Source organism: Oncorhynchus tshawytscha, linkage group LG11 (assembly GCF_018296145.1).
Source record: "Oncorhynchus tshawytscha isolate Ot180627B linkage group LG11, Otsh_v2.0, whole genome shotgun sequence".
NCBI lineage: Eukaryota > Metazoa > Chordata > Actinopteri > Salmoniformes > Salmonidae > Oncorhynchus > Oncorhynchus tshawytscha.
This window is the reverse complement of record NC_056439.1, coordinates 47,541,599-47,552,748: the sequence shown is the minus strand read 5'-3', so window position 1 is coordinate 47,552,748 and position 11,150 is coordinate 47,541,599. Positions and strand designations below refer to the sequence as shown.

The 11,150-nt window shown below is 43.0% G+C and overlaps 2 protein-coding genes across 3 annotated transcripts; one reads left to right on the top strand and one right to left on the bottom strand.

Annotated features, from left to right (window-relative positions):
• Positions 1 to 630: 630 nt before the first annotated feature.
• On the bottom strand, positions 631 to 8,575 carry LOC112262091 (WD repeat-containing protein 20). 2 transcript variants are annotated; one of them, XM_024437794.2, is made up of 4 exons: positions 8,240 to 8,573; positions 3,956 to 4,138; positions 2,441 to 3,733; positions 631 to 1,812 (listed from the first exon to the last, which is right to left on the bottom strand). In XM_024437794.2, exons 1-4 carry the CDS (start codon positions 8,507 to 8,509, stop codon positions 1,762 to 1,764), a joined length of 1,797 nt encoding a protein of 598 aa, XP_024293562.1. In that variant the 5' UTR covers positions 8,510 to 8,573; the 3' UTR covers positions 631 to 1,761. The 2 variants fall into 2 exon arrangements, with proteins under 2 accessions (XP_024293562.1, XP_024293563.1); XM_024437795.2 differs by lacking the exon at positions 631 to 1,812 and having other exon boundaries at positions 2,537 to 2,819; positions 2,903 to 3,733; positions 8,240 to 8,575.
• LOC112262092 lies at positions 8,526 to 11,125 on the top strand. The gene is made up of 6 exons (XM_024437796.1): positions 8,526 to 8,589; positions 8,778 to 8,885; positions 9,180 to 9,247; positions 9,399 to 9,473; positions 10,003 to 10,098; positions 10,180 to 11,125. Exons 2-6 carry the CDS (start codon positions 8,846 to 8,848, stop codon positions 10,741 to 10,743), a joined length of 843 nt encoding a protein of 280 aa, XP_024293564.1. The 5' UTR covers positions 8,526 to 8,589; positions 8,778 to 8,845; the 3' UTR covers positions 10,744 to 11,125.
• Positions 11,126 to 11,150: the final 25 nt, after the last annotated feature.

The window sequence follows — 11,150 nt, the reverse complement described above, 5'->3', positions numbered from 1 at the left end:
TCTAATAAACTATACTGAACAAAAATAAAACGTAACATGCTACAATTTAAGGATTTTACTGAGTTACAGTTCATAGAAGGAAATCAGTCAATTGAAATACATCCATTAGGCCCTAAACTATGGATTTCAAATGACTGGATAGGGGCGCAGCCATGAGTGGGCATAGGCCCACCCACTTGGGAGCTAGGACCAGCCAATCAGAATACGTTTTTCCCCACAAAAGGGCATTATTACAGACAGAAATACTTCTGAGAATCCCCCACCCTTCCTCAGATGATCCCACAGGTGAAGAAGCCGGATGTGGAGGTCCTGGGATGGTGTGGTCAACCTACGGTTGTGTGGCCAGTTGGCTATACTGCCAAATGCTCTAAAACCACATTGGAGGCAGCTTATGGTAGAGAAATGAACATTACATTCTCTGGCAACAGCTCTGTTGGACATTTCTGCATGCCAATCACACACTCCTTCAAAACTTGAGACATCAGTGGCATTGTGTTGTGACAAATCTGCACATTTTAAAGTGGCCTTTTACTGTCCACAGTGCACCTGTGTAATGATCATGCTGTTAAATCAGCTTCTTGATATGCCACATCTGTCAGGTGGATGGATTATCTTGGTAAAGGAGAAATGCTCACTAACAGGGATTTAAACTAATAAGCGCACAACATTTGAGATAAATACGCTTTTTGTGCTTTAAATGGAACATTTCTGGAATATTTTATTTCAGCTCATTAAAAATGGGACCAACATGTTGCGTTACTCACCAGACATATACCGACTGGTTTTCCGATCCACGCCCCTACTTTTTTTGTTTGTTGGCATCTGACCAACAGATGCATGTCTGTATTCCCAGTAATGTGAAATCCATAGATTAGGGCCTTATGAATTTATTTAAATGGACTGATTTCCTTAAATGAACTGTAACACAATAAAATAGTTGAAATCGTTTCATGTTGTATTTATATTTTTGTTTAGTATTGACCGAGCTACAGACGATCATAGGTTTCGGTGTGCCTTGTCTTCCATTCAGAAGACAGTCTGTCATCGTAGGTGTGGTTTTTGCAGTCACTGTAACAAAATCTGTGCTAAGTTCTCAATGGGGAGATTCTATAAAAATAAATAAAACACTTGTAAAGAATTTGGTTAGAGGCAAATCCTTGGATGCTAACGGAAGGCAAGGCACACCGAAACCTGTGATCGTCTGTAGCTCGGTTAAGAAAATAGTTGGGACTCTAGCAACTTAGATATCTTTTGACAGTGCACATCTTCAAAATCATAAAGGCTAAACAAATTGATTTTTGTGTGCAGTTTTTAGACTATGGTTGGTGAGCAACTCATGGAACTCCATTACTTTACTGTAGCGGCTGGTGGCAGTCACTCCTGGTCCATGGACCACTTGCATAGGAATTATGAAAGTTGGGTGAACTCTCATTTTAAAACACAAGCATAATTTGATTGGTTTGCATCTAACTAAGCCAAGCTCAAAGTCCAGATGTGGGAGCAAAAAGAGAGAAAAAAAAAAAAAACATTTTAAAAATCCAGAAAATACATTAGAATTACTGTCCAAAATGTCTCCACACTCTTTCCATTTCTGTATTTGAATACTTCTACCATCTAGACCATGTGAATGATAACCAAAAAATAAAGAGAGAATAGAAAAAGTAACAAGAGAAAGGAAAAAACTTGCAATGCATTGTGGGGTGAAGAGCAGCACCAGGCTCTGGTGTAATGCAGGTTTCTTAGCAGCAGAAATAGTGTTGGCTATATTATCGTTCCACTGGGAGAGACTGCTTGCTTTTGGGATGACAAACCCTGGAAAGGAAAACAAGGAGATTTGACACTGGGGAAAGTTTTCAAAGCATCAAATGAATTAACCCCCCCATCTTCCTTCTCCCACTTTCCTGCATTCAAATGGCCTTTGCACAGCAGTTAGTGAGTGCATGATGCAGTGAATATAATGCATTAACGTAGAAAGCTGAAAGAATCTGTGTAGTGGGTGAGCGTGCAGAGGTCTTGCTTGGTTATGCTGCGGTGCATTGTGGGATGGTAATGAGTCAAAATGGGTGTTTGAGCCGATGCACACAAACACCCTCGGTTGTGATCAATGTCTTCTTTCCACTGATAAGGAGGGCTGCCTAAGTGCACTTACTTATCCACCAGGTGACTTGATTGTACATAATACAAGTGTCTAACCATTATTCATATTTTGAAAATGTATGGGCTTTGCATGGGGTGGCAGATGAACACAAAACTTACACACATACAGACAGATTTGAGATGGGATCTCCTACACATGCAGTATGTCACAACACAATGCTGTCCAAAATGTTCACAAATATACAAAAGTTTTCAAAATGGATCCTTGCAGTGCCCAAACTAACCACAAAGAGAAATGCATGGGTATTATGCAGAACTTAAATTCTATTCAAAAAGAACTTACCACTTTTCCAGGCCTCGCCCATGTCCAAATAAATCCCTCCTGACAAGCTGTCACTATACAGTCCTCAAGAAATATTAAGACAGTCAGTCTCTCATGTGCTATCTTTTTACAGATAAGAGGCTCTAGTAGGGGTAGGTCTTCCATGCGGGGACAGAGCGGTGTCCCCAGAGTCTTTGCAGGGTCTGTTCTGGATTTTGTGAGCATGTTGAGCTTGTCACTGCTCTTGCTGCTAATGTGACCCATGCTGTGGTTCCGTTTGTGGTCGGTCTCCTGGTGCTGCTCTCTGCGATCGTGAAGGGAGAGCGTGGCGAACTTGCTGACACCCGAGGCGATGGCACAGCTCTTGTTGTTGGCAGTCATAGCTGGCGAGTGCGGTAAGCTGTTGGAGCGTGGCAGGGGAGAGGAGAGGGAGTTACTGGGGGTGTTGGCGCCGCTATCGTTCGTGCTAGGGTTATTACTCACATTGTTCACTATGTCACCAGCGACTTCACCTCCCGCCGGGGGGCTGGTAGCGTTCATCACATTGGTGTGTGTTCTTGTCCGGGAAAGCGGGAGGTGGGGGAAAAGTATATCTTCTGTGAGGTCCCACAAGCACAGCTGAGTGTCCTGGCCCACTGAGCCAAACCTGTACGTGGTGTGTACTGTCCGACTGTCTGTGGAGTTGCGTTTGGAGAGCCGGGACTGCGTACTGTTGGCCCGGTCGCGACCAAAGTGGAGGCCCTGGAAGTCCTCGTCGCTGCCGTTGAACTCCATAGGGTCTGCATCCTCCACACTGGTTGTGTAGTGGTCAAACGCCACCACGCTGACCCATGATTTATGTCCGTGACCGCGCGCGATAACCCGGCAGTCCACAAACGACCACACGGTCACCAGATCATCTTCGCCCCCGGCGACAATGTACTTTCCGTCCGGACTCCAGCACATGCACAGCAGACCCCCAAAGTAGCTTTTCATGGTCCCGTGCAGCTCCACCGCGTCAAAGTTGAAGACCCGAAGGAAGCCGTCCTGGCTGACACACGCCAGAAACTTCCCGTCGGGTGAAAAGGCAAACTCGTTGAGCGCTCCCTCGCCCACCGTCCATTTGAGCAAAGGGTTGCGCGTGGATTTGCTCTTACACGTGTGCACCGAGTAGTTCTTGCCCTGTTTGAGCAACTGGTAGTGAGGCGCCGTGGTGCCACACGTGTTTTCTACGTTGTACAAGTACATGTTTCCACTGGAATGAGCGACTAGGAACAACCTCTCTAAGCCGGGCACCCATTTTACACAAGTTACTCTGGATTTGTCTATTAGTCTCTGGGGAAAGCATTTCGGGAGAGAAAGGGAGGAGGGAGAGAAGGAACAAAACATGTTTAAATGCAAATGTAAGCAACAATGGCTTGAGTTATGTCACAAAAAGTACATTAGAAGTCAGTAACCAAACACCCTTTCTCTCTCTACCCCAATCTATGGTGGTTTTGGCCAATCACAGCTTTATGTGGCTTTACATTTCATTTGGAGACTTTCATGACAACTTACTTCCTCATTGAAGAGCTTGCTGGTCTCCCTCTTGATGGGGTCGATGAGCTGCACTTGGCCTGCCGAGAAGCCCACCAGCAGGGAGACGGTGTCCGCTGTGGCCGTCAGGTGGTTGAAGTCATGACATGTGGGCTGTGTTCCCTTGTATATCCTCTTGTCGATAGGCTTGCTCAAGTCAGCTGCCTGAAAGAAAAGAGTACAACAAAAAAAAACCCAGTGAGATACGGTTACTGCTCTAATCTTTTCAGTGTTGTGTGTTTTCGGCTCCTGGTCAAATCGCAGATCAAAGCATCAAGGGTGGCATGCAAAAGCAACGAAGCCAACCTGAGTAGAGTGCTCATGACGACACAGAATTCTTTGAACATGACAGCAACCACAAAATGCCTTTTGAAGTGGTAACTAGGTCTATGACGCAGCCTTTGAAGTCAATAATTTAATTGCGCTACAGTACAATCAATTGTAATAATCAGAGGACATCAAAAAGACACCCTTAAAAAAATATCTTCCTGAAATAAAGGCCTAACATAACAATGTAGTGTCTCGGGGGGGGCTTGATGCGGTGTGTTATGAACAATACTGACATAAAGAATCAGACCTGGGCATGCAACTCTAGCCTTTTAAGTTTGTGCTTTATTCAAAATGCCTCAGGGGCACAGTGAGTTTACTAGCACAACAGTCACACTGGTGACAGCAGATCGGAAAGTTTTAGAGTGGAAAGTTTTCTTGTGTCTCCAGACAGCTCAGCTGTTTTTGCATAGGCCTATTCCAACCATAGGCCCATATGGTATATTCCAGTTAGAGAATGCCAGAAAGGTACACGCTTTAGCATTTAAAAAATATATTTTTACTTTATTTAACTAGGCAAGTCAGTTAAGAACAAATTCTTATTTACAATGAGGGCCTACCAAAAGGCCTCCTGCCGGGACGGGATTATTATTTTTTAAATAATAAAATATAGGACAAAACACATAGCACGACAAGAGAGACAACACTACATAAAGAGAGACCTAAGACAACAACTTAGCAAGGCAGCAACACATGACAACACAACATGCTAGCAACACAACATGGTAGCAGCACAAAACATGGTACAAACATTATTGGGCACAGACAACAGCACAAAAGGCAAGAAGGTAGAGACAACAATACATCACGCAAAGCAGCCACAACTGTCAGTATGAGTGTCCACGATTGAATCTTTGAATGAAGAGTTTCAGATAAAACTGTCCAGTTTGAGTGTTTCTTGCAGCTCGTTCCAGTCGCTAGCTGCAGCAAACTGAAAAGAGGAGGGACCCAGGGATGTGTGTGCTTTGCAGACATTTAACAGAATGTGACTGGCAGAACTGGTGTTGTATGTGGAGGATGAGGGCTGCAGTAGATATCTGATAGGGGGAGTGAAGCCTAAGAGGGTTTTATAAATAAGCATCAACCAGTGGGTCTTGCGACAGGTAAACAGAGATGACCAGTTTACAGAGGAGTATAGAGTGCAGTGAAGTGTCCTATAAGGAGCATTGGTGGCAAATATGATGGCCGAATGGTAAGAACATCAAGCCGCTCGAGAGCACCCTTACCTGCCGATCTATAAATTACGTCTCCGTAATCTAGCATGGGTAGGATGGTCATCTGAATCAGGGTTAGTTTGGCAGCTGGGGTGAAAGAGGAGGGATTACAATAGAGGAAACCAAGTCTAGATGCAACCTTAGCCTGCAGCTTTGATATGTGCTGAGAGAAGGACAGTGTACGGTCTAGCCATACTCCCAAGTACTTGTATGAGGTGACTACTTCAAGCTCTAAACCCTCAGAGGTAGTAATCACACCAGTGGAGAGAGGGGCATTCTTCTTACCAAACCACAATACCTTTGTTTTGGAGGTGTTCAAAACAAGGTTATGGGTAGAGAAAGCTTGTTGGACACTAAAGAAAGCTTTGTTGTAGAGCATTTAACACAAAATCCAGGGAGGGGCCAGCTGAGTATAAGACTATCATCTGCACATAAATGGATGAGAGAGCTTCCTACTGCCTGAGCTATGTTGTTGATGTAAATTGAGAAGAGCGTGGGGCCTAGGACCAAGCCTTGGGGTACACCCTTGGTGATAGGCAGTGGCTGAGACAGCAGATGTTCTGACTTTATACACTGCACTCTTTGAGGGATCTTTGGCTTGGTTTACTAACTACCTCTCTCAGAGACACTAACACTCCTTAGCCGGCCCACAAGAATGGAATGGTCGCCCGTATCAAATTCAATAAAAATAGCAGCACAACATTGCTTAGAATCAAGGGCAATGACAACATCATTAAGGTACCTCTTGAAGCTAGTGTGCACTATTTTTATGTTTGGAAAAATTGCGTTCCCAAAGTAAACGGCCTATTTCTCAGGAACATATGCTAGAATATGGATATAATTGACAGATTGGGATAGAAAACACTCTAAAGTTTCCAAAACGGTCAACATTTTGTCTGTGAGTTAAACAGAACTGATATTGCAGGCTAAAACCTGAGGAAAATCCAATCAGGAAGTGCCCCTGTTTTTGAAGTCTCTCAGTTCTTATGCATCCCTATTGCGCATTTAAAGGGATATCAACCATATTCCTTTTTCTGTGGCTTCCCTAAGGAGTCAGTCTTTAGACATAGTTTCAGGCTTTTATTTTGAAAAATGAGCGTGAAGGATCACATTGCGTAAGTGGACAGGTGGGGGCTCTCAGAGTGAGTTGGTGCGCAATTGAGTAAGACGGCCATTGTTCCTCCCGCTGTTATGGAAAAAGCTACACACTCGGTTGATATATTATCGAATATATATTTTAAAAACTACCTGAGGAATGATTATAAAAAACGTTTGACATGTTTATGTGGACATTATGGAGACTATTTGGAATTTCCGTCTGCGTTGTCGTGACTGCCCTTTCCTGTGGATTTCTGAACATAACGCGACAAACAAACGGAGGTATTTTGGATATAAAAATAATCTTTATGGAACAAAAGGAACATTTGTTGTGTAACTGGGAGTCTCGTGAGTGAAAACATCAAAAGAGCAAAGGTAAATGGTTAATTTGATTGCTTTTCTGATTTTCGTGACCAAGCTTCCTGATGCTAAGTGTACATAATGCTATGCTAGGCTATCGATAAACTTACAAACGCTTGGATTGCTTTCGCTGTAAAGCATAATTTCAAAATCTGAGACGACAGGGTGATTAACAAACGGCTAAGCTGTGTTTTCATATATTGTACTTGTGATTTCATGAATATGAATATTTTCTAGTAATATTATTTGACTGTTGCGCTATGCTATTCAGCGTTGCTGATGACAATTATCCCGGATCCGGGAGGGGTGGTTCAAAGAGGTTATTAAGGGACATTTAAGGTTGCAGAGACACAATCCATAACCTGAGCGGAAACCAGATTGCATACCAGAGAGAATACTATAGACATCAAGAAAGCCAGTCAGTTGATTATTGACATGTTTTGATAAACAGGGCAAAATAGAATTTATGCACCTGTATAGTCCTTGTGAATATTGTAGATGTTTAGATCTGTTTACACACTTGGAAGAAATGGAAAAACTATAGACTTGGTCTACTATCTGCCACACTGAGGAAAATAGGATCAAGCACCTGTAGTCCTGCATTATCAACTTGTCATGTTCAAAAGTTAACAGCAACTCACTCACTAAGATGCCCCTCTGTCTGACTGAACTCCAGGAAGCACTTCCTGTCACCACACATCATTGGAAGTTAATGTAAAACCATTCAATGGACATCTTGTATGCAGATTTAGATTTGGGTTATATAACATCTTCATATGTATGTAAATTTCAAGTAATTGTGCAAATTAATTCACAACACCTTGTTCTTGACGCCACAACTGTTGTTTAAGCACCTTTCAAGGCTAGATTTCCTAGGTCACATCAGACAGGGCATCCGTGCACTGTAAGTCATCACCCAAGTGGAAGTACAAATAGAGGTCACACTTGTGATTTCACGAGCATGCATTCACTGCCAATATTGGGATTCTAGCCAAATGTCCACCATGTCCATGGTGCGTTGATAGGTGTTACAACCTAACGGTGACTGTCAGATTAGAGTTAGCCAGTCTGCTAGCTGGCTCGCTGTGCATACCACAACAATTTTGGACGAGGTGGACTGTGCAGTGAGAACAGACTGGTGGTGCTATTAGGACACAGTGCTGTGCATTAGTCATAAACCATAAAAATTGGACAACACTGACCTGTGGTCATCAATTAAGACACATGAATTATAAGCAAGCTGTCATAATAATGTTTAGCTACCAACCTTTCTAACGCCTTTGTAGATGTAGAAGTACAGTTCCCGGCCCACATTAAAACATATTCTGTCGCCGTTACCAGACTGATCATTGACGTTGACGAAGGAGACTTTGACGGGGTTTGAACCCTGGGAATTAAAAGGCACCCTGTTGGGGCGGCTATATTCGGAGTGAGTGAGGAGTTTATAGACGCCTTCCCGTGTATTGAACTGAGTTTTAATTTCGTTCAACTCCTTCCCTCCTCCCTCCGCCGCCATCTTTAAAATGAACAATAACATTCATCCTTCCTCGAGCTCGGATCTTACGCATGGAGCATGCGCATCACCGTTCATGGGTAGCTTGGAGTCGACTCGCGCAAGTGAGTGTGACCTATTCAAATGGACAGGGGTTGAACAGATGAGAACCATTAAAACATGTTTTTTGTTCCAATTGAAGTTTAATACTGGCAAACTCACGTTTATCTCCTTGGTAAACGAGGCATGAAGGTAAAATTACCTGTTTGAAATGAACCAATGAAAAGTAATAAACTAGTCAATCAATTCACAGCAGCCAGCTGAGATGCTGACAAGGCGCACCTGCCCAAATCTGTGAAGTTGGTGGTCAATCAAAGAACCATGGCGACAACGAACCGGCAGCAGCAACACTCACTTCCAGGTAATTTTGGATGAATTGAGTGTCAGTGTTTACAGATGGTAGTGAGCAATGTAAATCAAATACATACAGACTTATGCACATTATGTTTTCATCTGAATAGACGTGCGTTTCTATAGAAAAACCTTGTTTTTAAACGTGACGAGTTTAACCAATGTTTTTACAAAAACATGGGTCTTTTATCACAGAAGGCCAATTGAGGTGACGTTATGAATTGGGATGACAGAAACTCTAATTAGGCCTACTGATGGTTTACCTTATAAAATATACATATGGATTTATTTATTTTATTCGCAGGTTTTCCTGATGACAGTCTTGTTGAAAGTGGCCCCAGTAGTATGGATAAGCTTGCATTCAAATACATGGTGAGGAAATTCAAAGATGCAGTTGTATGCACATTTTGTATATTCTAGACGGTTAAAGTCAACGCCTGTAGCATAGGTAAACATTATTGTGCCACAACTTTGAGGTGAGTAATATGTAATAGCTCTTCTTTCTTCCCCTATTTTATTGTAGGAGCTGTGTAAAGTGGAGTCCAGTACTGATTCCGAATCAGATGTCAGTCCAAGATGGTCTGATACCAGCACCATGGTAATAGTCTCATTGTATGTCCTTTTGACTGATAGTAAGTGTTATGGTAGGCAGTCTACAATAATTATGAGCATGCATGCCGTTAACTCTCAAACTCTATCCTTATGGAAGACTGCAGTTTTTTTTTTTGTATGGATAGGCAGCATTCATCCACGAAATGACTTCCGCTACACTTTGAGTTACGCTGACGCACAGGTGGTGGCCTCTTGTCTTCCGTAAACAAGCGCAATAACATGGAGATAGGTCTAGCGTTCCCACACGGTCATATCAATGTGTATCAATTCAACTTTTTTCTTACTGATATGAAAGTTCCTTATGCTTCCAAAAACTTACGCATGTGACTCATGTCAATGTTCAGAGCATCGTGCTCTTAAACGCCTTTGTGCAATGGAACTGAGTCATGACCAAGAACTAGCATGCCCTCACTTTTGATACAAGTTAAACACCCTTATTTATTTTACAACATTTTAAGTTACCAGACTACAAAGTTATGAACTTTAACTAGTTTCTACAATGTTACTCTGATCAGGGATGTGGAAGTAGTGCGGCAGAGAGCAGACAACCCATTCAAAGGATGCTAACATGTTCACACAAGCCGGTGGGACGATATTCGTGGCTTTCTTTGGTAAGTAGGATTGCAATTCACAAGCATTGATGAGCAAATCACTTACATTCATACTATACTTAACAGTATGTCTCGCTTCAGTCCTTGGACCCATATGACGGGAGCTCAGAAGATTCGGATGAGTCTATAGCTGGCCCCAGGCGACCGAGGCAGGGGAGCTGCAGGTATTGGGGCAGGAGCCAAAGAAGGAACAATCACACTCCCATCCCTAAAGAAGTGATCAAAAGTGGTGGTCCAACAGAGCCTCATCTCATTGATGTCCAGATGAGGTCAGCAAGTGACTCTGAGCTATGGACATGCAGCCACATGGATACCATGTCATCCTGCAGCCACAGCAAGGGGCGGGGCCCTGTGGCAGAGACATCTGCAGACTCAGTGCTCACTACTAAATCTTCACCTTGCACACCTGTGTTTCCCACTTTTGTGGGGGCAGCAACCTCGGTCCCCAAAGTCCAGATAACAGAGAAATCTCCTGACAGTACTATCCCCCTCAGGGGTGTCTTCAAAAGGAAGTTAAGTCTTCCAGGAGCAGAGGCACTACAAGATTGTTACCACAGGAAGAAGCAGTGTGTCACCAAAATGGAGGCTGGGGATTCTCCTCCTGAGGTGAGCTGGTCCATGACCAGAAACACCCCCCTAGCCTAGAGACACTTGCTTATCTACACAGGTGGCTAGGAGCGGTTTCTGGACAGGGTCATGACACTGGAAAAACGGGGACACTTGACCTTTCTCTGCAGAACAAGTAGACTAGGTGATAATATATTGATGTTGAGTCTATTCAAGTTAACTAGGAGAATGTGTCACGTTATTTCTTCACTTAAAAAAAAGTGTCTAACACTAAATTGAATAACTTCATTCTCACACATAAGGAATAACATTCCATATTAATTTGCATTGCTATATTGTTCATTGGTGCTGTATATTTTGGGGGACTGAATAAATCATGCATTTGCTAGTTCTAGTGTATGGTAGTGGTAGACAGATTTGCTTTAGACTAATATTAAATAAAGCTGTACTACCAAATTGATTACATTTTTATGAGTCCTTAATTA

What these genes read in the sequence shown, in the direction of transcription:
- LOC112262092 (XM_024437796.1), top strand. Translation starts at nt 8,846, where the DNA reads ATGGCGACAACGAACCGGCAGCAGCAACACTCACTTCCAG. An exon ending in GCAGCAACACTCACTTCCAG is followed by an intron (nt 8,886 to 9,179) that starts GTAATTTTGGAT and finishes TTTTATTCGCAG; the next exon opens with GTTTTCCTGATGACAGTCTT. An exon ending in AGCTTGCATTCAAATACATG is followed by an intron (nt 9,248 to 9,398) that starts GTGAGGAAATTC and finishes ATTTTATTGTAG; the next exon opens with GAGCTGTGTAAAGTGGAGTC.
- LOC112262091 (XM_024437794.2), bottom strand. Translation starts at nt 8,509, where the DNA reads ATGTTATTGTTCATTTTAAAGATGGCGGCGGAGGGAGGAGGGAAGGAG. An exon ending in TCTACAAAGGCGTTAGAAAG is followed by an intron (nt 4,139 to 8,239) that starts GTTGGTAGCTAA and finishes CTTTTCTTTCAG; the next exon opens with GCAGCTGACTTGAGCAAGCC. An exon ending in GGGCGAGGCCTGGAAAAGTG is followed by an intron (nt 1,813 to 2,440) that starts GTAAGTTCTTTT and finishes TTTCCTTTCCAG; the next exon opens with GGTTTGTCATCCCAAAAGCA.